Consider the following 26,245-nt stretch of genomic DNA (forward strand, 5'->3'; position numbering starts at 1 on the left):
TTGTTCTTGAATATGTATTTTTTTTTTACTGAAAAAAAAATCATTCATAAATTAACAAATACAAAAATGTACAAAGACATGGGTAAATAAATGTAATAACATAAAGGATTGCTTTGTTGAGAAGTGTGTGTGTGTGTGTGTGTGTTTCAAAACACTTAGTCTTCAGTGCAAAAAATGTCCCCCGGCACCTCTTAAAAACGTAACAGTAAGCTCAATAAGCTCAAGAGCAAGGACAGGAAAGACACACTATAGTCTGAAGCCACTTCCGCTGGTGAGCAACTTCAGCTTGTGGCTGTTGCTCACACGTTACCTTCCCTAGACAAGCAGAGCTTTACAAATTTACAAACAGCAAATCAAAAATAAATACTTTTCCAAATTAAACTCCTATGGCTTATTAAAAATAAAGTCAGCACTGAACATGTCCTGCCCTCCATGGGACTGTGATACTGTGGTAACATGGAAAGGGCGAACAAGTAGTTTCATTGGATTTCAGCTGTAATATGTACGAGTTCTCCTTGATATGAGAATTTCTACATCATAACAGCACATGTGCTTGACAGTATGTTTTTAACAGTTACACTTACTATAAAGTATCTGACATATCCAATAAGATTAACAGTGCACATTTTAAGGTATTCCACATTTTAAAAAGGGAGAAATTCAATATAATTAGAACAAAAACTATGAACAGGATGTTGCTAAAGGTGAAATGGACTCTTATGCCAACTGTACAGTGCATTTCTGAGCAGAGGTAACATCTCACTTTGTTCAATACAAGGTGCAATGGAGGTCAGATACACTTCAAAGGCTGAGGATTCAAACAAAGGTAGTTAAACACCTACTCACACACACGCATGATTTCCTGCAGTAGTGAACGTAGACAAGTTGAAATACATTCCTTGTTTGAAGCACCATTAAACAAAGAAATTTCTAGCAACGTCTCAAGATTAAAGAAAAGAGGGTTAGGGCAACACAGGTTTACCATCTGAAAAGGATCATGTGAATTAGAGATCAAGATTCAGAAATGGAAGTCTTTATTGCTATATGTGTCATAAAAAGCAAATCCTCACCTCTGCCTATAAATAACCACACTGAATCCCCTTAGGAAGTGACTTTAAAGCACATGTAAATTCAAAGGATTTAAACCTAAGGTTCCAAACTATCGGCACTTTTCAAGGGCAGGCTCGCTGTCCTCTCATGCTGGCCAGTTAGATCTGCAACACCAGAACTGTTTTCTAACCCTCATTTTCCAGATACAGGTTAGGAATGCTCTGGGCAGTCACTCCCACAACAGATGCATGTCCAAGAAAAGAATGTAAACTATGAACAGGAAGGAAAACTAAGGTAAACAATGCAGTAAGTTAAAGTACTTCTGAGATTAAATACTCACAAGTGCTTTGTATAAATACAATTTAAAACACAACCCCCAATATATTTACCTTTAAGTTGGGGAAGTCCAGTAAAAATGACTGTATACATGCTGTGTAACCTACAGACTGACTCAGGGCAAGAAGGGGATGGGACAGTCACAGCCCAGCCTGCTGCAGAGCAAGGATGGGGGCAGAGAATTCCAGAGGCTGAATGGGGCACCAGACCAAGCTGTCAGGTTCCTAGTTGTCAAGCTTGCATAAGCTGAACTCACGTGTCCTTCATCTATCCTGTACCGGTGTCTGCAGACAGCCTGTCCACCAGCTGCACTCCTGCCAGTACTTTCAAGTAGCCAATAGTGGCAACCACATCACTGGGTTCACTCACGGCTTACCTAATTCTCTTCCACAGAACAACCCTCAGATCCCTTTTGCTCCACATGAGGATGGCAGGGACTAGGTGAGCCCCCAGGAGCACAGAGCCATGTCTGCCATTGTGTTGTGCAGAACAGGTGGTAGATCCCATCCCATCCAGCTTCACACTGATCTGCACAGTATGTCACAAACATGATAGAAATATTTTCTCTTCCCAGAAGGAGCCACCTCCATGATTTCTGTAAGGAGTGACAACATAGTTGTATTTCTTACCTACTGCTTTTAATGCTGAGGGCTCTGTCCCACAAATATTAATGCATATGCATAGATTAAATCATGCAAGCATTCTCACTGGTGGAGTAGGGAACAACTTGCACACATACAGTAATGCACACACAAGTGCGTACAGAACTCAGGACTAAGATGAGTGACTGACCTTATGTAAACCTCTAGCTTGGATTCAAACCTTAGAAGATAATAAAAATGGGCAATTTACACAGCATATTTACATTTACACTTCTTTAAGAAGCGATTCTGATGTATATACTTTAAGCAGGTCATTTAAAAAAAAAAAAAAAAAAAAAACACAACAACAACAACCAAAAAAAAAAAAAAAACCACAGCACAAACGTAGAAGAATGGTACCAGAAGTTGTCTGGTCTCCCACCAGGGCAGTTCCAACTGCATTGCTCCCAACACTTGCCAGAGGAAAGAACGTGCCCTAATTGAGCCCGGAGCTGAGGATTGCTGGAGGAATGTGAAGATGAGAGCAGCGGCTCCAACAGCTGTCCTGAAACCCAGAAAGCAAATGACAGGGAACAAAAAAGCCTGTGGAGCTCAGCACATGAGGACCGGGTAGGGCTGGGCCAGCTGGGACAATCTGTGCACACACTTTCAGCCTTATATTCCAAAATACTGTGATCCTTCATTAGACAAAGTATTTTGTCCTCAACAACCCTTGGAAAAGAAAGTCAGGTGTGATGTTCTCTTGTTGAAGGGCAGAACAAAGTTATTTTCTCCACTTAATATTCAGTTACCAGAGCCAGCTCTGGTGTCAGGTTGACAGTGATGTTCTTATACAAGGCGTCATATGTGACATTAGGAAAGTAGTTCAAATTATTGAGGCCATCCAGAGCTTGCCTTTCTTTTGACTTCCTCAGCAAGGCATACCTGTTCAGAGAGAAGCAGAGGCCCATGAAACAACCTCACATCGCCTTCTGTGAATTCCTGGCATGCAGGCATTCCCAGCATCACAAAATTCTACACTTTAATAAAGACGCTGTTTGTTCTCCAGTTCTTGCCCAAAGTCTACCTGGGCTCAGGGAAAGCTCCAGCTCCTGGCTGAGGTGGAAGTCCTCACCATTTTTAGGAAACCGGATCATGCACAAAAGCAGATCTAAGGGTGTTAGTCTGAGTGATGAGAAAGGAGATGAATTGTATTTTGGGGAAGGAAACTGCAACAAGAGCAGCTTCAACAAAATTTAGAGGAAACATAATTTAAACAAACAAAAAAACAAGCAGAAAACAAAAAAACAGCAGTCTGGTGGCAGGATAGGACCCAGCCTCCACCCTGCAGTACAGCTGTGTTGACACCTAGCTGCACTCAGGGCAAGGGGAAGCCAAGGGGAGTTGGAGCAGGAAAAGTACTAAGAAACAGATACGCCAGGAGGAAGAAGGAGGCTCTGGGTTACAGCAAAGGAGGATGCGCCTAAGCTAGCTTCAAAGACCTGATAGCATCAGGAAATGTCAGCATAACAAAATGTTTCCATGGGAAAGTGGTAAGGTCACCCTGCTTAGGTGGGCAACACCACGGCAGAAAGCAGGAAGGGCAGCCTTCAGAGGAGCTGCAGGCACACTAGGATCCCCTTGCCTTCACATTAATGTGTCAGAGCAGTCCCAGCAGCAGTTTGTCTCTCGTCTTCTTCACAGCTTACAGTTGTTATTGCCCTTTAACAGCTGCAAGGAGCCCTGTACATACTGTAAATTTTGCTAAGGTCTCAGGTTCCTTAAGAGTAATAGTAAAAATCACTTGCCTTCCCAGGAACTGCACTTCTCCTCGATGATGGTGGGGAATTGATTTGTATCTCCCTGTGTCTCCTTCTGGTCGAGTCACTGAATAGCCTGCATACTGCACTCTGCATTGGAAAGGGGAAGAAAAAAAGTCTACTGTTGCACATGCTGTGCTGTGAACACTGCCAGCATGTACAATCAGTGCACTCATGGCTTCTACAGCAGCTTTGTCTTTCCACCAGGCAGATACACTGTGCAAACCCCCCACCTCTGCCTATGCTGTGCCAATCTCAGCACCTCAAGGTACCCAAAGATCAGCTGGGGATTGTTTGACATCACCACCATGGAAAACTGCAAACAAAGCTCATTATTTCACAGCCAGTCTTCCTCAGTTTGTTTTCTATCTGTAGCCTGCAGTGCCACCCACCTGGACCTATGTCACCGTCAGCCAGGCTAGCTCTGCCCAGCTCAGTTGAGCACAACACAGCAAGGATACAACAATGCTATGAGTCTGATGCTGCTCCTAGCACCATGCTCAGAAATTTGAGTTCTTGGAATTTCTGTGCTCCACAGAGCTGGCAGCAGCAGCGTGTTGCACAAAGCTCTGTTGCTACCTCATTACAGGGTTGCAGGACAGGCAGAGACATACCTGTTCCATAAGTCGTCATCCTCACCGCCCCAGCCCCAGAAGGCATTGGGGAAACCATTGATCTTCCAGAACTGCTCAACAGTCAGACCGCTCACCCCACCGAAGAACTCATTATAGGGAAGCCTGAGCAGGAGAGAGAGGTCAGGACCAAGGCATCAGCCACCACATAGCCCCTGCCAGAGCTGTGAGAATACTCTCCTCCATTCTCCTTTTAATGTTTTACTTTACACTCCTGCCTTTGATAAGAAAATCTAACACTGCTCCTTATCTATTGCTGCAGTGCAGAGGAAGAACAGTGCTTACAGGTACATGTACTTGTCCAGTTTGGCAGCAAAGTGTCTCGGCATCTGTCCACACCCGTAATAGTTGCGGTCATTTTCAGGTATGTGGTCCACATCATGGAAAATGAGACAGTCCCAGTCCAAGTCCTTCATCGCTTCCCGAAAGCCAACATTGAAGAGCATGGCACGATTGAAGGGCTGAGTACCAGCCTAGAGAACAGAACAGAGCACCTTCAAAGGGAGTCCCATGCCATGCAAGGGCATTCCCACACAGACTGAGGGAGCTGAAGAGCAGTCCGATCCCCAGTCCACTGCTCAGAAAGAAGTGATATCTTGGAACAGACAGATTAGTGGGATTAACCAGAGCTTACATACCAGGAATGTACAATAGCAAAAATAAAGATGTGAAAATTACTAGTCAGATACTTGAAAAAAAAAAAAAAAAAAAATTTAACAATCTTCACTGGCTACTACCCAGAAGAGCAAGGACAACTAAACAAGAAGGCATGTCTACAGAGTAGATGATGCTGTATAGCTCAAGCAACAGTTCATACACACATCAAATTACAGCCTGATGTTCCACATTGGTGGAAGCCTCCCAGAGATCACATGGACCAGAGCTGAGCACATCCTTGAGGCCCAGAAGATGCCACAGACACACAAAGGTAATGTGGAAACTGAAAATGCCTGCTTCAAAGATGTCTTAAAAAAAATAATAATAACAAACACCTCAAGTGTAGTATTTTCAAGAAATTTGAATGTCTGCTTTATTTTTTAGATTAAAAGCAGTCATTTTGGGACAACATCTTTGCCAATTTTAAGATGGGACAATTTAAACATTGCAACATTAACACCAGAGGTTCAGAAGTTCAGATCTAGCAGGGAGTTCCCTCAGGACACAAAACAGAACTGTGCTGGCAAGCTGCTGCTGCACTGACACCAGAACATACTCACCAGCGCTGCCCATCATGACCACTTACTTGTTCCACGACATAAAATGCAAACTGTAAACGCTGACGCTGCAGCATTGGAATAAGGTGCCTGAAAAGGACTGGAAGATGCTCATAGCGATTGCGGAATGGGATCAGGATCGCCACCTGAGGAGGAAAAAAGCTCATGCTGCAACCCAAGAGCAGCTCCCTGCAGACTCCAAACCAAGGAGATGCCTGCTGGCACAGCATCAGCACTGTTCTTCCCTGTATGAATGAGTTGACTCCCACGTAGGGCTGGGCAGCCTGAATGCCTTCCCACCCCCATGTCAGGGCTCTGGTATTCACTTCTGGGGGAATTTCTGCTGATCCTGCAAGGCCCACAGCCCCCATCCCTGTGCCCCTGCCCAGCAGCACAGAGGCAGCAGTAGGACAGCTACACTGCGCTGTGCCACTCCCTCTGGGTAGATTCCCTGTCACCTCTCCTCCCCAGGGAAACTCCTTCCCACACAGGACAGGAACATGCTGGATGCTCATCAGTGGGAACCAGGTGGGCAAATTCCTTGCAGCCTCTTTACAGCCTTCGCAGAAATCCAAAGTTGACTCATGTGTCATTAACACAGCCATCATCAGCAGCATTTCTTCTGCAGCTGCTGCAGTCCCACCTCCCAGGAATCCTCACACCCACCACTCTGCAGCACATCAGATACGTAGATTCCAACATCCCCAGTACCCCCGTTGCCCTGAGGTGCTCCTCAGTGCCCATTCACCTTCCAGCGAGGCAGGCAGTCGCTCGGCTTCCAGTGGCCTCCCAGCTTGATGGAAGGGTCTTTGGAGAAGAACTGGTGGATGTCCTCCATCGTAATCTCGCTCATATTTACATCAATGGGGCCCTCTGGGGAGGTGGCAGGAGAGGGTCAGGAACCATGCGGTGCCTGCCTGGCCCTGCCATGTCCTCAGCACCAAGCACAGGTGGCTTCTTCCGTCCCAAGACACTGGGGACAACTAAGGAGCCATTTTCCCCTTTTCAGAAACATCTACCTTGCAAATGCTAATTTTCCAATTAATATTGCCTATGCAGGAGCATTACTCCTATATACTGCACCCTGCAGCCTGTGCTCATTTTGCAGTCAGGGAGCTGGAAAAGGGCTGCCCAGCTTCCTAACTGCCTAGCAGCACACAATTCCCCTTTTGTTCGTGTTTACCAGGCAATAGGCAAGCTTCAGGAGGGAGACACGCCTCCAGTGTAGCAGGAATTAATATCTGCAATCATGTAAAAAAAAGATTTCCCAGGAAGGGACAGTTCAGAACAAATCTATCATTCATCCCTGGAGCACTGTGGGATAGTTGGGACAGAGGTGAACCAGGGTGCTGCAGAGTGCCATAGTGTGCTGTGCTATGATAGGTAAGGGGCACGGAGCTGCTGGGCACGCAGAGTACTCACTCATAGAAGGGAGCCTCTCAGGACAGGTGTGGTTGGGGAAGTACGTAAAATCTTCAGGAAGAAAAGTTGTAGCTTGCAGAAAGGTTTCATTGTGATTCAAGTCAAGAGGATAATCTGGAGAAGTGGGGAAAAAAGGAAAAGAAAGTCTACACCAATTTGCCTGTCCACCATTAGCAAACCCCAACACCTTGAGCACATTCCTAGTGTCACAGGGGTGTCCTCATGAGGCACAAGCCCCTGGTTTGGCACAATGACCCAGTGCCACAGGTGCAGCCTCAGTGCCTTGGGTGAAGCCATGCCAGAGAAACTGTCAGCTTCCTGATTAGACTGTTGCCTTCAGGCATCACAGACAGGTCAAGGCAAAGGGGTGCAGTGAAGAAGAAGCTACTGCATCCTGCAGGGCTCAGGAATACAGGGCCAGCATGGAGCCAGATGCGGATCACAGGGTTCATGCTGAGCTTCTACACCCCAGCAGGCCACAGCCCATTTCTCAAGCATTTCTTCCTCCACTTCCTTTCACCTTCTGGTGAAAGCCCCTGAACTGCTGGCACCTCCAGCTGCTTTACATCTTTGCACAGTTATGAAATTCCACTTTCTATGTCTACCCAGTCATTAACTTTGTATATGCAGCTCCAGCCTACCACAACTTATGTTCCCAGCACAAGATAAGTTTCCTTTCTGTAGTAATGCATCAGCTGTCATGGGAGGATGCTGCCTCTCCACTTTCTCAGCCCTTTCCAAGGGCTTTGTCCCTGCAGCAACTACCTTATCCCAGGCAGCCCCATACCCCAAGCCCACTGGGACACTGGAATTCATCACCTCCAACTCCTGCCCTCTCCTCCCTACATATTAGTGATACTGTCTAGATTTTAATAAACAGATTCCCATTAAGCTCATACCACTGCAACATGCTCTCAATGCTTAATTTCATTGACAGAGTGAAACTCAGCTCTTGTTCCTTGCATGGAGTGCTTTGTTTGTTGCTGAAACATGACAGGATCTTCCTGGCTCACTTGCACAGAAATTTATTAATGCATCTACTATAAAATGCTTAAGAAGTCATAAATTACTTCTTCATTTTAATAACGGGGCAAAAAACACAGCAAACCATGAATATAGCAGGCAAAGTAGGACTTTGTCCTTGCAGCTGACCACTCTGTGCTTTGTCACCTTGCCATTCAGTACCAAACACCACATTTAAGCCACCTGCCTAGAAATTAAAGCTGCAGGGGCTGGAAGGCACACACATCCACAAGCCAGCTCCATACAGAGATGCTGCCTTTCATTGCCTCACTGGGGATGCTCAAAGAACGTTAGTAGCTTCCTGCCCACTGGGTGCTGGGGCAACCAGGAAGGAGCCAGTCTCCTCATGCCCTGAAGCCTCTGCTGCCTTCTGATGGCTTATTTGCCACATGGCCTGCATGCACGGCGTGGGTCCCTCAGCTCTCACACAGCAAGAAGATTTACATCACTGGATATACACAGCATGCCCGCAGAGATCATGCTGAGGGCTCTGAAAACACTCAGAGAGGAAGATGCTGACCCAGTGTTAGCACTGTAGTTGTGGTCACAGGGCCACATGCCCTGACAGATGCTGCCACAACCACCTGCTCTAACCTCACAGCCAGGGGAGAGCCACACAAGGCTGGTGTATAGCAGATTAGAGCAGAGAGGTTGTCCATCCACATCTGCAGAGCTGCTGTCTGGGCACAGCCAGTTCTTTCGGCAGCAGCATTTCACTGCCCACTTCATAGAGTTGATGGCCAACTTCAGAGGGCTCAGACCCTATGACAGCCCACCAGTTAGAGGTTCACATCACCAAAGCACCCAGTCTCCTTCTCTCTAGTTTGCAGCAAGCTCCTTCCTCAACAGGCATCTTCAGCTGACATTTCCAGCCCCAAACTGAGCAGGAGGGACACAGCATTTTATAAATAATAATAAGAAAACACAACCCAGGAAGCCATCCTGACCTTTAAAGCTCCCATAGCTCTAGTGACACACTGCAGACTCATGCTGCAGCTCAGCAGATGGAGCCAGCAGAAACATGACTGCAGGTGACATGTGGGTGCCAGGAACGCATCCTCAGTGTCACACCTGCTAGCCCCAGCTCCGGAGCAATGCCTCATGCCATGTTATATACAAACAGTACACTTCTGTTGCTGCACTGTATTTATAGCAACACTTGGAAGCCTTTCATTAACTGTATGTTAGGGGTGGGAATGGCCTGGGATCCAATGCTGCCTCTTGGATCCCAGTGCTCTACCCAAAGTCTAATCAAGGGCTGGTGGCAGCTCTCCAGCTAACTCACTGCAGTTCACCCTGTATTGGGGAATGAAGATGATGAGCACAGGCTCCTCCATGTGTGATGCCAGGACTCTGTGAGCCTGTATAAGCCCAAAAGTTTTGTTTGTTTTGTTTTTAAATCTGAAACCTGATTATAGAATGGTTTGGGTTGGAAGGGACCTTTAAGATCACCTAGTTCCTGCTAAAGGGTCTGAGATTAAGTGTTTATCCTCACAGTGATTGAATCTAACATGCTGATGTGCCTGGAAAGCAAAGAGGTTTGCAGCTCAATATCCACTCATTTGAGGCATATCAAGACTTACTTCTACCCTTTATTTAAGTGAAACATTTGAACTAAAATACACACACACACACATATATATATATAAAATAGTCAAAACTCCCACCCTGCATTTATCAACATAAATTATTTCCTTCAAGGAAGAGAAGTTGAGTTCAACCTTATTTCCAATTGAAATGGAAGTTTTAATTAGAATAATTGTTAAAGAAATACCTGAGTCATTCACACTGCTGTTCCTCTTGGCATAGGCACTGCGGACCACCTGCTCATACACCTGAGCTCCTATTGTTCTCATGTTTTCACGAATCATGATACCTTGGGCTTGCATCATGAAGAGGTAGGTGTTCACTGCAAGAAAAACAAACATATTTCCATGAGCATTACCTGTTGTAAGCAAGTGAAACACAAAACTTTTGAATGCTTTCCTACTGCCCTGAAGCTCCCTGCTGCTGGCACAGCTCTAGACCACACACGCTGGGTGACCCAGGTTCCGTGGAAGTCATGGCATGGGCAGAACACGTTTGCAGCCAGTTGATGAGCTGACCCATCAGCCCAGTTACCATTGGTGTCAGAGGTTGTATTATGTCTTCTGCTGTGTAAGGACAGGCATTTAATTCAGAAGTGAGCCAAACTAGTGCCTCAAAACAGGATACATAAACGTGTCTCCTCCTGCTGTCCTCAGATGAAACCCTCCTTCTGCCCATGTCCAACTCAGCATGTTTCCCATATAAGTAAATATCTCACTCTATAGCTTAGGTGCTTTTTCATCAGCCTGCTACAGCCTGCCCCAGCACACTACCACTATAGTACCAAAGGGCCAGCAGCAAAAAGAGCTCATTTAATGCTTCTTCCCAGCCCCTCCTGGCCTATCCACTGCCCTTCAAATGTGCCAGTGATGGAGGTCACAGGAGTGCATAATGCAAATGCAAAGATTGAAAAAGATGAATTTGCCTCAAAGTTTGTCAGAGTGTATTCCCCAGCAATTCAGCCTCTTCCTGCCCATGGGATGGGTGACACCAGCACAGCAGCGAGCAGGAGCTGGAGTGTAAAGAGCAGCACAAGGACTAGCAAGGCACACCTCCACTTTAGCCATCACAGTAAGGATTCAAGGCTTGCCATTTCCCTTTCCAAACCCCTAAAGGAAAAAAATCACAAGACAGGGCACAGCCTCTCCTTGTTTGCTCAAGGCAAGCCAGAGGATAGTTGGAGCTGCTGGAGATATGTACCAGCACTAGGCTGCAATAACAGCAGCCAGGCCCCACCACGTTTGCACTTCACAGCTCACACAGGGCCAGAGTCAGTGCAAAGAACAGCTTGCTGATGCTGAACAAGTCATTTACCTTTCTACTCCATTATGCCTTCTATTCACTACATAAAGTGACATCAGATTTGGCGAAGCATGAAGGAATGGAAGAGACACAAATCAGCATCCAATCCCCACCTAATTTAAGGAACAGGGGGGTTTGTCCAGCGCTGAATGTAGTGTTTGTTTTCCCCATTCCCTAACGGGGGAGATGAAGCATGGCCTCACAGGAGCCCATATGACATGACTTGCTCATTTTGACTTTCATGAAATTGCAGTGGGAATCCTTAACAGATTGTCACAGCCATTACCACCCTCAGGGGAACTCAAGTGAAAACAAGCCTGTCTTTGTTCCAGGCAGCACTGCCCTCTCCGATGTTCACTGCTTTGCTAAGAGGGTCGGAAGCCATGCACCAAAGACCCCCCCAGGACCTCACTTCCCCAGCTGATGCCATGGACCCCACACTATGACCCAGTGCCATTATACACACTCATTCCTGTGTCCCAGGAAATCACATTTAAAACACATTATTTGTAACATTTCACTCTTTATACCCGCACAGTGCCCAAATCAGCTCAGCGCAGCTGCCAGGGCTGTACTCAAAATCACACAGGCCCACACTTCCCTTGGCTTTTGATTGTAGTGGGAGCAGACTGTAATTGCATAACGCACAACTCAGCTGCCTCCAAGGCCAGAGTCACAGTGCCATCAGCATCATTGTCATCATTGGCTGTAACCATGGCCCCTCTCTGGGAGCAACATGTATGGCTGAGCCAGGTTTCAGCTAGAAAACAGTTCTCTGCAATGCAAGATATGGCTAATATAATCACATCAGACCACATGGGAAATTACACTAGCATTCTCTCTTTATTCAATTTGAGCACACAGCACTTCAGAGCACATCCAGAGTGTTTGCAGCCAGGCTACATCACAAAAAGCTGCACAAGGACAGGAGGGGATCTCAACCACCATCAGGAACTCCCCCCCCCCCCCCCCCATGCATTTCCAGAAAACCCTCATTTATTCACATAGAAAACAAGCAATATTCAAAAACCTGTTTGCCCAAGTGATTGAGGTAACATTATTCTCATTAGTTTAAGGGACAAGCCAATCCTGCTGGGATGACAGGGTCACAGCAGCACCCAGAGACCTGCACCCTCCAACCCACACCTCAGTGAGCATACAGAAGGGGTGGGGGGGAAAACTGGTACTCAACAACCCTGGGGCAGCAACATCAGAGAAGTCCAATTGCAGAAATAAGCACTGAAGTCTTACCCTACTCATTTATTAGCTGGTATTTTCAGAGCACTTCTAATTAAGAAACAGCTGGCTCCCTCATGGAAAATTAATTTCATTGTGATAACACATACAAGAAATGACAATAGAGCAATTTCTAGCACAGCAGTTTGTTTGGGAGAGTGCTGAGCATGACCCAAGCCAGCTGGAAACACAAGTTTGGGTCTGAGCCGCTCAGGCCCTGTTCCTGTTCCCAAAGGACCAGACTGTCCCCAGCTCAAGGACAGTAAGGTCCCAGGAAGACGGACCAGATGGATGCCAGCACTGTGCTTCCATAGTGGTATGAGCACCCAGGCTTTGAGGAAGAAGCAGTGCATCTGTCTCTGTATGGAGATTTACAGTTTTCTGTCACAGCCAGCACTGAGGAGTTGCTCGGGGGTTCCTTTCCCTCCGGATGTAACAAAACATATGGTCAGCCTGGGCCCTGCCCTTGAAGCAAGTGCTGGAACAACAAAGCAATAAATTCTAACCACACACACAGCTCATTTGGCACCAGGAGAGCACATAAAGCACTGGATTCATACAGCATCAGACACTTGAGATGAGAAGGAAGATCTGGAAAGCCCCAGGGCACTGTCACAAAGCTCCTCCAGCAAATCCCAATACAGCCTCATCAGCAACATAAAGCAGTTTTCAAACCACACTCACCTTACACTCAGCCTCTAAGGAAAAGGCAGTTACGATAGACAGAACCTCTAAACACGTTAATGAGGAAGATGGGCAGCACAGCATCCCATGGATAACATACCAGGAGACCTAAGGCTCCATTAGCCTTCCTGTGCAGCAGCACTGTATTCCCAAGTATACAGTGCCAGAGCAATTAAATAAGAGGTTCTGATTAGTTTTGTATAATTTAATTTTAACACCAACACTGCAACTTATCCCTTTGCCTATAAATAGCACAGTAAGGAGTTACTTGATAAGTTAAACGGCTTAAGAATTAGCAGGGCAGCAGTACCTATCCGGTAATTACAGAGCAGTGTTCCCAACCTGGCTGGTTACCAGCCCTCACATGCACCAGCCAAGGGGGAAGATCAGAAACTGCAGTGGTGTTTGACCCAATGTTTGGAGTTTGCATCTTGAAGTGGTAAGAAAAATTTTAAAAACTGTGAAGCATGAGGAAGCCAGATTATTCTAACAGTCCCTAGGTTCTTAATCTAGACATTAAGAGGGCAGCTTTACTGGTAGAGCCCCAGGCCATTGTTCACTGCCTGCTCCCTGCACACACCCCATGGGATCCACTCCTTGTTGACTGTGGGGCAGCCTGTACAGCCAGCCCTGATTTTCTAAGGACACTGATAACCAAAGGCATTTGTTAGCTTATCAAGAATCAGGTAGCCTTGGAATACCAAACATGTTTGATATTGTTTCTCTCCCAGAGAATGACCTCATTAGAAGTATTTCATCCTGCTATCCGTTAACTTACTGAAAGCTCACCAGAGCCATCCCATCGTATGCATGGCCTGTGTGATGCTTTCCTGGCTACCAGCAGGGTGCAGAACACGGGAGTCAGTTTGGTGAGCCCTGTCACATGCTCCTAATAAAGATCAGCTTTTGTCACCCGCTCCTGTACTGCCCCCTAGAGTGCCCTAACACCCAGGAACATCACACTTGCCAGCAGCAGTGCTGCTCCAACAGCATCCTGAGAAACCCCAAAACCTTAGCCCAGAAGCAATATGAGTTAAGCGGCCCAGCATCATAAACCAAGTTTATACTAACCTTCAGTGTTGGAAGCAATGCTCTGTAACAAAGTTACATATTAATCTCAGTTAAGCAGCAACTATGCTGTTGTTCTGCTTATAAAGAAGCAAAATTGCTTCTTCACAGGTTTTTGGATATATAAGGTAAAGTATTCGCAGTTAGACCAATAGTCATATATAGACTAAAGAACTCATCCAATTGAAGGAGATCTCTGGCTGTGCAGCGCTCCCTCGCGAGAAGTAGCCTAGGTCCAAGAGACGTCCTCTCTTCAGTGGCTAGGCCTTACACAAGCCCAGGGTAGCTCCATCCCTTCTGGGCCCATGGGGAGCACAGGCACAATTTCCTTGTGCCAGCGACACCCCTTCACTAGGTGCTCAATCATCAGTTCAAGCAGTGACCTAGCAGCTCCTCTACAGCTGTTCAGTGAGTGAGCTCAGCAAGGGATAAAGGGGGCCTGGTTCAGAATCAAGCAAGGGGCAATGGGAACATTGCCTACAAGCAAAATCTCAACCTGTGAGGGACAGGGAGCTTACAGCTGCCACACTCCCATCCATCAGGTTTTGCTGTTCTATACCAACAGGAAAAAGAACAGATACAAGCTCAGCCTGGGGCACACACTGTGAATCATAGAATCATAGAATCGCAAGGTTGGAAATGACCTGCAAGATCTTCTAGTCCAACCACCCTCCCATTCCTATTAGTACCACAAGCTACTAAACCGTATCTCGTAGCTCCTCATCCAGATGCCTCTTGAACACTGCCAGGGACGGCGAACCCACCACCTCCCTGAGCAGCCATTCCAGTGCCTGACCACCCTCTGAAAAAGTTTCTCCTCATGTCCAACCTAAACCTCCTCTGGTACAATTTCTGGCCATTTCCTTGGGTCCTACTATTTGCCTGGGAGAAGAGCCAGATCTTTTTTCATCACAACTCCCTTCAGGAAGTTGTAAAGTGCAGTGAGGTCTCCCCTGATCCTCCTCTTCTCCACACTAAACAATCCCAGCTCCCTCAGCCGCTGTTCATAAGACTTGTGCTCCAGACCCCTCACCAGTTTCGTTGCCCTTCTCTGGACACGTTCCAGGGCCTCAGTCTCTTTCTTGTAGTGAGGAGCCCAAAACTGAACACAGTACTCGAGGTGCGGCCTCACCAGAGCTGAGTACAGGGGATGATCACCTCCCTGCTCCTGCTGGCCACACTGTTTCTAATGCAGGCCAGGATGCCGTTGGCCCTCTTGGCCACCTGGGCACACTGTCGGCTCATGTTCAGCCGAGCATCAACCAACACCCCCAGGTCCCTTTCCTCTTCACAGTCATCCAACCACTCATCCCCAAGCCTGTAGCGCTGCATGGGGTTGTTGTGGCCAAAGTGCAGAACCCGACACTTGGCCTTGTTAAACCTCATCCCATTCACCTCGGCCCAGCAATCCAGCTTATCCAGATCCCTCTGCAGGGCTTCCCTGCCCTCAGGCAGATCAACACCACCCCCCAACTTGGTGCCATCTGCAAACTTACTCAGGGTGCACTCAATGCCTTCATCTAAGTCATCAATGAAGATATTAAACAAGATGGGCCCCGACCCCTGGGGGACACCACTTGAAACAGGTTGCCAGCTGGACTTAACTCCGTTGACCATCACCCATTGAGCACGGCCCTCCAGCCAGTTCCTTATCCAGCGGGTAAAACTGTCCAAGCCACGGGCAGCCAGTTTCTGCAGAAGGATACTGTGAGAGACTATGTCAGAGGCTTTGCTGAAGTCTAGGCAGACTACATCAACAGCCTTTCCCTCATCTACCAGTCTGGTCACACAGTCGTAGAAAGAGATGAGGTTGGTCAAACACATCCTGCCTTTCACGAACCCATGCTGGCTGGGCCTGATCCCGTGGACGTCACGCACAAGCCGTGTGATCTCTCCCAGGAGGATTTGTTCCATGACCTTCCCTGGCACTGATGTCAGGCTGACAGGCCTGTAGTTTCCCAGATCCTCCTTACAGCCCTTCTTGTAGATGGGATGTGGATGAGCTTCCCATAATCCCAAAGTGTCATCCTGCTTGTCCTACACCGGGACTACCCCTCATCATCTGGGGACTCTTTAGTTGCCAAGAAATTGCAGAGTACAGCTCCACAGACCAAATGACCACAGAGGGTGAGCACTGGGAGTGACACAAAACTATCATCCCTCTTTCCCCACAGAAACTTGAAGAAGGTCACACAGCAGCAACAGGTGTTTCCACAACGCACACACCTGTTTACCAGGGATCTGGAACACTCATTAGTTAATAGAGGAAGTAGGGCTGCAAAACAAACAAGACACACAGACTACGGCAGCCTCCCCGCCATACTCCCGCTCTCCCTCTGCAGCACTTCCAAGCTCCATGCTATGAGGGAGCAAACCAAGAGCTGTCCAAAAGGGATCAGCAGAGACTTGCCAGCTAGCTAGCAAGCCTGCTGAGGGCCTTGAAACACCAAAAGTAGCCTGAAGTAGGTTGCATGGAACTACAGACACAAGATACGCAGTGTGCTTGCACTGGAAGAGAACCAGAAGCACAGGCATCTGCTATTTGAGAACAGTGCAAGTCAATTCACCTCAAAGCAGAAGCAGTATCTCTTTCCTCCATAGTAGCCATCAACTCACCTCCATGCTGCCTACTTTCTACCTCTCAGATCATACTCATGGTCACCTTTACAGAGCTGGAGCCATGCACCTGCAGCTGCCTCACTTCTGCAGAGCAGCAGGACAGAGAGAGGTTACTGGAATATACATACATATTTTTCTTAATAACAGTGAAGATTATTTGAACAGCCGGTGTATTGTAAATTGTTTACTTAACACAGTTGGGATACCTTTTCCCACAGTGAAGGCAGCACACACATTTACAGCAGTGACCGCACACACAGGTACAAAGCCGCCAAGAGCACTGACACCTCCTGGAACAACAACAAAAAGATAACTTTGCAAGAAAGGGACAGTTATTCACCCAGAACCGCTTCCCCTGCTGGTTCAGAGAGACCCTGAGTGCACAGTCTATCTAACAGAGGATGGAAAAAAAGGCACTGAACACACCTCTATCCACTTGTATCAATAATTCTATCCTTTCCTGCCCGCACAGAAATAAATACTGCATGGTAGGCTTGATGCTAGCATTGCATCCAACACTGTGCTACTGCCAGCAACCTGGTGGCAAGTACAGGCCCTTGGGGACTCCAACACTTTCAGCTCCCAGTTCAGAGCAGTTGGGTTTGGTGGGGCTGCCTGTGAAAGCTCTGAAGAATGTTATCTGCCACAAGGACACAGCAAGCTCACAACAAATATCCACTGCTCATGTAGAAGGTAGAAGCCTGCGTGCCAGCAGCCTGCAAGCATGAAGCTTCACATATGGGAAAATAGTTTCAAACTGAAAGTGAGAAAAGGAAAACACCCGCCCTAAAGTTCATCACAACACTGAGCAATTATCATCTCCGTGCCCCTGCATCCCTATCACTGGGAACTTTTCCTATCCGATTTCATATTTGGTCAGTGATGTCCGATATGTGCCTGCTGAGCTACTGGGTTTCTGAAACAGAAGCCATGGGGCCATAGACACATGATGGTCTTGCTCAGTAGCTGGACTCCGGACCAGCACATTCAAGGGCTTTGATTCATTTCAAATAAGGAATGAGCTTAGCCCTTCATTAAACACATAGCATAATCCACCCAAATCTCATTAGCCAAGAAGCCCAGGGCTTGTCTCACTAGCTGCGGGTGACATTCCATCTGTGAGCACAGCCCCACCAGTACCAAGCATTGGACACAACGTTCACCCCTGCTGCTCCAGCACTGTCTCATGAACTCAGGGCACAGAAATCCATAAGCTTCTTTTGCAAGGCTCCCTAAGTAACGAGGAGAAGCAGCCCTGAGAGGTGACTGCAAGACAACAATCAAAGCACTGCCCTGGCAGGAGATACCATTGACCTCAACCACAGGAGGAAAAAGAAAACAAAACACCACAGCATGGGCGAGGGGAGACCTGCTCCTGAGGACACAGCAAGTTTTTATTTGAGCCAACAGAAAGTAAATAACACAGGAATCAGCACAGCTACCACCTATCCCAGGTACCAGACAAGGATGTGGGACACACTCAGCAGCAGGGCTGACCCCAGAACAGCAGCCCCTGCTGAGCCCATCAGATCCCTGCTGCATCTGTGGCTCCCGGGCTGCATGCAGCAGCAGCATGTTCCCACAGCCATAGTGAATTTACCCATGCAGACACATCATGGGCCTTCTGTCAGCACAATTACCTTAAAAAGCTCAGGCATGGATCCTGAAGGAATGCAAAGAATTAAAAAATATAGGCTTAATTTATGAATAAAGGAAAAGAATAGTGGCTTTAGGCACAGTCCTAAAGCATGTTCTCAGGCAATGAAAAAAAAAAAAAAAAAAAAAAAAAAAAAAAAAAAAACACCACCACCTTCACAGGATTTCTAAAACAGAAGCAAATATGAGATCTCCTTTAATCAAATGCTACACAGGAAGGCTCAGCAGAGAAAATCTGTTCCTGAGCATGTGGTGCAGCTGGTGCAATAGAAATCATCTTTTTGGCATTTGTATCTTCAACCAGAGTCAAGAAAGAGCCGCCCGCAGAGTAACAATGCATGATAAATGACATACAGTTGAGCACTGCAGGGGCATTTCACTGCTTCAGAGGCTGCTGCTATAACAATCTTCTCTGACTCAGCAGCTGAAAGGGATGCTGGGAAGGAAGCACCTTAAAAAAAAAAAAAAAGTCATGCATTATTAATATGAATGCTGGCAGCAAGATACCAGTTGGAAAAACACTGAAGGGGAAAAACATGACTGCAGAACAAGAGACAGAGCTGCATGTGTTGGAGCATTTCACACCACCCCAGCAGTGGGCTCTGGTCAGGTTGGCTGCCACTGCCTTTACACATGCTGCTGGAGCCATAGCCAAACACTCTCCCCCAGCTCCTTAAGACTGGGAGTTTGGGAGAGGGACCTCACATGCACAATCCCCTCCAGATGGTTGCTGCAGTCCCAGATGGAGAAAGCAAACACAGCAAATCCTGGACATAGCTCAGGTGACCTGACACTTCAGTTTGGGGTTTACCTGCTCTGGCATATGGCCCTTCTATTTGCCTGCGATTCATGCATCAGCCAATACCTTTTCTCATTTGTTTTCTAGGTTGTCAACTCGCACTGACTAAGCTCCGAGCCCTGCCACTTGCATCAAGTCAGCAGCAGTGATACAAGACAAGGGGTCCTGGTGTAACATGCCCAGCTGTTTGCATGACACCACACAGCTCAAGCCCAATGCCCCAGTGATATCCCAGCCATGGGATAGCCCCACCACGTGCAGGAGCACTGCAATGCTTTCCTGCTTTCAGAAGTCAAGTGAATCAGTTAATTCCTGCCTACCTGTTGCACTGCAGTATTTGTTTTCCTGGTCTATTCTGTATGCTTTGTTGATTTTTTGGTTGCTGTTGTTTAAGAGCCCAGAGGCACCTTGCCAACATCAGCAACCATGTAGCTAATTCCAAATCCTTGTGCAAGATGCAGCATACTCACAGCCACTGATGAAAGAAGGCCCTACAGCCAAGGACTGCACAATTCTGAGGGCAGACACTGTGCCTGCATGGCAACCCATTAGACCTTCAGCAGGAGCACACTGTCAGCACATCAGAGCATTTAAAGTTCCAGTGCAGCCCAGTCTTCAGCCTCACCCAGCGCAAAGGAGGCAGGCAGGTGCAGTGCCAGGATTGAAGAGATCCTTCTGACTATTTGTTTGCTAATAGTTTTCAAGAGAAACCAATCAATAAGCTTGCCATAACTCCCTAGATATGTAAACAAGCCCTGGCAGAACAACGCCCACACCACAACATGACAGCAGCACAAAGGATTTTTCCACCATGTTTGCTTTTTTCCTGTTAACAAATGTGCAGAGACACTCTCCATGCAGAAATACTCCAGTCTTTACATCTCAGGTCAGGAAGACAGAGAGAGAGGAGAGTACAGCTCTGCAGGCATTGCACAGCATCAGCACAGCAGCATGCTCCCCTTGCCAGGCAGGGATTCAGCCCTAAACCAGCACCACATGGCTGCATCCCCACTCAGCCAAGTGCTTCCAGCCAAAACACAGTTAAAGCAGCTACTAACCCCCTTGCAGTTTCTCTGTATCTGGGGTTTGATGTTGGGGCTCAAACCAGGCTATCATACAGCTGCAGTACTATTTACAAGGACTGCCACAAAAGATTACTACAGCTCTGACTTCATACAAAGTGTCCAGTCACTACAAACACAACAAACCTGCCACAGCTCCCTTGATCAGTACAGGTTTAAACAACACCAGAAAGACCCAGAAAACTCTTTTTGTAAGTGAACACAGGGCTCTGTACTCTCCCTGTCACTCCTGCCTTGTGCCCAAGCCCACAAGTGCATTTCCCACTCTTCCTGGGCCCAGCCAAGCAGCAGATAGAATGTCTCCAGAGCCATCCTCCTGCCATGCACTTAACAGCACCCTCCAAATTTCGGATCTACCTTTCCTCTAAAAATAATAGTGGCTCTGAAGCAATGCTAAACACCCTCTGTACAGCTGGAAGAGTAGCACGGTTAGGATGGTACTTCACAGGTATTATAGTTGGAAAGATTATCATGGTGAGAAAGAAACAATCAAGGAAGAAATGCTTAACTATACCCGAGGATCTAGGCTCACAGTGGAAAACTCTAAAAAGGAGGGATCTCCAGAAAAAAGATCCTTCCCCAGAGGTTGTCAGCCCTTAAATGGGGTCTAGGAGGTGTGGAGCCTGTTGATCACACAGCTGAATTGCCTTCACCTGCACTCCCAGGGCTGACCCAGTCCTTGCCTCAGGCGATCAATCACTGGTTCAGGCCATGACTCAAGAGTTCATATACACCCTGCCACTTGCCAAAGTGCTAGATTTAACAAACACAATTTAACATTCTCTGTTAAAACATATATCCAAGATTTTACTTTTTAAGGAGAGGTGAGAGCTTCAAAACACGCATTAACCACACTAATATACTGATGCTCACAGTGCTGCCAGACAAAAATACAGCCAGAACAACCTGAACGCAAAGAAAAGCTAAAATGGAAATAAACCTCACAAAAACAAACTAGCACAGTTTTTGTCAAAGTAAACACATCCTATTGCAATACTACTACTTTAAAAACAAAGCTGGTGAGGAAAAGGTTTATTTTGCCCTGTGGAGTTTTTCTTCTGGGTTTGCAGTCTCAGTGCTACTACAGCGGGGTTCTGCAGAGCTGATGCCATGGGGTCCACCTTGAGGCCCCCATGAGTTCAGTGCATGCAAAGACCCCATACACTGTGTGGATATTAAAATGCACCAAAACGGACAGTTCTGACAAGCAAGGGACAAATAGCTCCGCACAGCCTCAACTCCATTCCCCAGGGGAACACGTCCTAGGGGATGCTGGCAGAATTCACGCAATTAAAGAGCACACCTGAGCCAGCAGCTCAAGGTACAACACAGCAGGACCAGAGGTCTCCTCTCCATCCTGAAGCTACTTGAAGTGACTTGGAGCCTGTTGAAACTAGATGGCTTCCCAAGCCCACAGTGGTCAGATTTCCTGGAAATCCAGGCTGGTAACACTTTTGTTCTAAGTGTTCATCCACTGCATATCACTGAAGTTCTGACACAATTAATTCACAGGAATTAACCTAGAAGGCTTTGTGACTTTCACGAGTCATGCTCACTATAGCAATTGGACACACCAATACAATGAGAAAGACGTTACAACAGAGATGTGATGACAGAAGGACAGCATGATAAAAAGGTGCTATAAAGGAAGGGAAGAAGATTGCTCACCTGTATCAAAAGATTCTAGGTTGATAGGGGAAAGCCTCACCAACAAGCGACCTCCAGAAAGAAATCTTTCCCTAGTGGCAGTGAGCTCTTAAATGAGGTCTAAGAGAGGTGCAGCCAGGCTCCACCCTTTCTGCTCACACAGCTGAATTGCCTTCACCTCTGCTCCCAGGGCTGACCAGGTCTTTTCCATTGCCATACACTCACAGAAACAAACCACTGAAATGTGAACTACTCTCGCATCACAGATTTAATCCAGGCCCCATGCTATTGACTCGTGCCCTGTACAAAGGTCTGGAGCAATTCCCAATAAGCTTGGAGGAAGTAAAGCCCAACTCAATTACAGCTTACCTACAAAGGTAACAAACTTTCACTCAACTTAAATTCTCTGCATTACTTTCCTAAAACAGATTCGGGAAAGAAAAATACTTGCACAGACCCAATTTCAAAAAGATTTTAATAAATTAAAATAGAGGCCCCAACTTCTGAAGAAGGAAAAATTAGAAGCAGCCACCCATGTACTAGGCCTCAGACCTTTCTCTTTCCAGGTATCTGGTGATTACCTGCAAAGGGTATTAAAGGCATGGTTTAAGAAGTTCCTACTGGTGATGTGAGAGTTATCAAGATGAAAGAGAAGTACAAGCATCTTGGAAGAGTCTTGCACCTGGAAGTAGTAATATAGAATTTCCTTGCTTTCCTGGTTCCTGTTACACAAGCACAAAGCCAACAAGGAAAGACACTTTTAGTAGATTCATATGGGTTAACTGTAATGTGAAAAGCCATGACAGCCAGAGCATCTTACCACAGCTCTTTGAAGCACCAGCAGCCCTCTGAATGAATTCCAGGAGCACAAGCCTCCCAAGTTCGATTAAGGAGAAGCAGCTTTTAGAGGCAACGCCTGCGTGGCAGCCACCACTTGCACCTGCATCCTTCCAGCCCAGTCTCTAGGCTGCAGGCAGAGTTATCAAGCAGGCTGATCCCTGTCAGATCTCAGGGAGGCCTTACTTATTCCAAAGATTATTTCAGTGCAACTGCTCATAACTAAATCAAAGCCTGCTCCCAGCCCCATGCAGCTTACAGCCCTCCACATCAGACAGGCTGCAGCATGAGGAGCAGCCCCCCGTCCTCACGGGACAGAGGCACAGTAGCAGCCCCGCGGCCACTGCATCTGGAACAGCCCTACCTGGCCCTGAGCTCAGCCAAGAGCAGAACAACTGGTGCCTCACAGAGCTCACAACAGCCACAATGAGACAGACCCACATAATAATCCCATTTGCACCAGAAACTAAAGCTTGTGAGCACCAAGGAACAGTGTGGGGCAAAAGGGGACCTGGCTGCCTCTGTGCAAGCCACTCAGTGCCCAATGGCTTCCTAAGAGGACATTGTAGGCCCAGAACCAAGGACACGAGTTCTTGCAGTGCAGCTTGAAGAAGGAAACAGTCAAGCATTTTATTTGTGTTCTATTTTTTGTTCTGTTTTGTGTTATTTGTGAAGAGATGCTGAATGCTGACATTGGATTGCTCTGTAAAAATCTGCGGTGACAAAAAATTTCAACTTCATAGGTGAAGCCTTGCTTAGGGACGTAAGTGAGGAAACACCCCAGGCACAAAATTAGCCAGAGACGCACAAACAGTAGTCCCAAAAGCTCTAGGCTCTCAGTAGGTGCCAAGTGTAGCTCCTGCCCACAGGTGCTGAGCTCTCCCACTCATGCCCTCAATGATTCCAAACAAAATTCTTCCTCATGTTTCCATCATGCACAGCAAAGACTCAAGCAGTCAAGGGTAGGCCACTGCTGCTCAGCCTGGGGCACAGGACAGCAACATGTAATGTCGATGGGGAAGTGGCACCTGCTGGCATCTGAGCCAGGCTTTACCTACAGTGCATCAAGAGCCTTTTTACTGCTTCTCCAGCCATCAAGCATCTCCCTCCATCAAGCTTCTCACCAATATGCTGAGACAGCACCTAGAAGTGCAACTATCCCAGTCTTCTCCTGGCACTGGGACACAAGTACTCCAACACAAACCTCAGCAACTCCACAGCATTTTCCCCCCAACTCATCCCCATCCAGAGCCTGCACCAGATGTTATGGACACCTCTGCTCTCTACCAAGGTGACTGTGTCCTCACATAGAGAGACTCTGCACATCCATCACAGCCACTAGTTCCCACCTGGCCCTAGGACAGACTGCCCTCAGCTCTTCCTGCTCTTCCACAAGCCAATGGTTGCTGTAGGAGCACTTTTTTCATCAGCTTAGAACAAATTAAAGACCCTTAAGACTGATTCAAAATTGTACACAGCTTCCTCAGCTTCAGGTCCCATTTATTTGGGCTATTTTTTTTAAACTAAGGTATGACCAAGAAGTGGGATTAATCACATCTCAGCCTGCACTGGGCTCTCTGCAGACAGCCATCCCAGGGCTAAGGCCTTATACCACGTCTGGTACTTCCCCCATCACATACCATTTGCTCAATTTATTGAGGTCTGCAGCACTGTTCACATCTCATGAGGACAAATAGCTTTTCTTTCAAGTTCTCTTTACCATACTGGCCTAAAAATCAAACTGCCTGCAAAAGCAGCAGGATGATGAGCACAGCTGCCCCAGGAACACTGGTCTGGGCTGCCACAAACTGATTGTTTTTGGCTGAAAGTTGGAGGGGGATGCAGGGAGAAGAACAAACAAGAGCCAGACCTTCTGACTCATCTATCTCCCTGTCAGGTGACAGAACAGCACTAACATCCACATGGACCACCTTCAAGTCTCTACTTCATCTCTTAGCATCTCAGATAGTGAAAGTACAGGGTGGAATGTGAATGTGCTAGCTGTGGTCCAAGCAGGGAAAAGTTCTGAGAAGACAGCTGGTTTTATGCCAAATTTTATATCCTATGGCATCTCCAGGAACACTGCTCAACCAGAACAGTACAAAGTGGATGAGACAATGTAACACCACAGCTCTCAGGACAGATATCTGTGTGCCCTGCACAGGACCATGGGATGCATCTGTGGCAGCACAGCCACAGAAACACCAAGCAGCACTTGGGGGGTGGGCACATGACATCACCTGTACAATAACATCCTCAATCACATGCATGAGAGCCATTTGACCACTCTAAAGCCAATCCACATGACAGCTGCCAGCGCATAAGGACAGCAAAGCCCTGGGCCACCAAGCCTCAGGCCTGGGACAGTAGTCCCAGTCAGGTCACCCTGAGAACAAGCATCCCTGCTCACATACTTCACATACTAACAGCACCCCACTCTGCCCTGCAAAAGGCTCCCAGAACCCAGGGGCACCAGTGGGACATGCTCTCTAAATAACGATCACTTAAGCCACATTGAGAAACATGCATGAGTCTCCCAGTAATGTCCGAACTCAGGACGGCACAAGCAATATCAATGACATTTCAAGGAGAAAATTCCATTTGCAGGATTTTTATTTCTTTTAAAATAAATACCCTTTCAAAAGAATCGTCACTAAGCGCTGACTTGAAGGCCACGCTGACCGTGAGCCTTGGCTTCTCGCAGAAACGCGATACACAGTGCAAACACAACAGTTGCTTTCCCAGGCATCAGTATCCCCGCCCCCCACGAACGGGCACAGTCCTGCAAGCAGCGGCGCGCGGTGCTGGCCATCTCAGTAGGCTGCCGTTCCATCCACCCTTCAAGTATTGTATACAGAAAAACAGCGACGAGTACCCATCCTTCTAAAATACATAACTCTCATCTTTCTGTTTTACAAAAAAAAAAAAAAGAAAAAAGTAGGGAGAGTTTTGATCGCGAACACTCAGACGTCTAACACATTGCCTCTTCCCAAGTATGAGGCAACCGGTGGGCTTGGGGCTATCTTCCCAGCTCCAACGAGATCAGCACGTTCGGATCGGGCTCCGTCCGCCAGCCCAGGACAACCAGCCCCGGCCCGCACCTCCCGTGAGTCACGGGAACGACCGCGCGTGCCCACGGCGGAGGAACGAGCCCGCTCCCACGCACACATCCAACGCGATCCGGGGGGAAACCCTCCCCCGATCCGGGCTTTTTCCAACGCCAGCGGCAAGCGGGGGCGCATAGCCCGCGGCCGGGGCAGCGCAGAGTGGGGTACCAAGAGCACCGCACCCCGCTCTGGCCCTCGAGGAATGCTGCAGCAGCCGTTCCGCATTACTCAGCATTTCGAACGGAGAAGCTCCTTGGCTCCACCACTTACCGATGCCCGGCGCCACATAGACGAAATAGAGGAAGGAGGAGGACAGCGAGAAAAGGAAGAGCACGGCCAGCAGCGAGCGCCGAGGCAGTAGCCGCCAGGCACCGCGGGGGCCGCGGGGCCACCGCATGGCCGATGTGCCGCCGCCCTACCGCTCACATGCGCCGAGGCCCGGCGGGAAGGGCTGCACCGCAGCCGCTCCAAGCCACCGCCCGCGCCCAGCGCCGCCGCATGAAGGAGCCACAGCGGCGCGGGGCGGGGCGGGGCGGAGCGAGG

At 47.7% G+C, this 26,245-nt stretch overlaps 1 protein-coding gene across 3 annotated transcripts; it reads right to left on the reverse strand.

The window, feature by feature from the left end:
- B4GALT5 (beta-1,4-galactosyltransferase 5) lies at nucleotides 1–26,245 on the reverse strand. 3 transcript variants are annotated; one of them, XM_048963455.1, is made up of 9 exons: nucleotides 25,973–26,245; nucleotides 9,853–9,987; nucleotides 7,056–7,169; nucleotides 6,382–6,506; nucleotides 5,663–5,779; nucleotides 4,705–4,892; nucleotides 4,402–4,524; nucleotides 3,776–3,877; nucleotides 1–2,912 (listed from the first exon to the last, which is right to left on the reverse strand). In XM_048963455.1, exons 1-9 carry the CDS (start codon nucleotides 26,097–26,099, stop codon nucleotides 2,765–2,767), a joined length of 1,179 nt encoding a protein of 392 aa, XP_048819412.1. In that variant the 5' UTR covers nucleotides 26,100–26,245; the 3' UTR covers nucleotides 1–2,764. The 3 variants fall into 3 exon arrangements, with proteins under 3 accessions (XP_048819412.1, XP_048819414.1, XP_048819415.1); XM_048963457.1 differs by lacking the exon at nucleotides 25,973–26,245 and adding an exon at nucleotides 21,780–21,866; XM_048963458.1 differs by lacking the exon at nucleotides 25,973–26,245 and adding an exon at nucleotides 20,626–20,647.

The sequence above is a fragment of the Lagopus muta genome, chromosome 16 (genome assembly GCF_023343835.1).
Source record: "Lagopus muta isolate bLagMut1 chromosome 16, bLagMut1 primary, whole genome shotgun sequence".
Lineage (NCBI taxonomy): Eukaryota > Metazoa > Chordata > Aves > Galliformes > Phasianidae > Lagopus > Lagopus muta.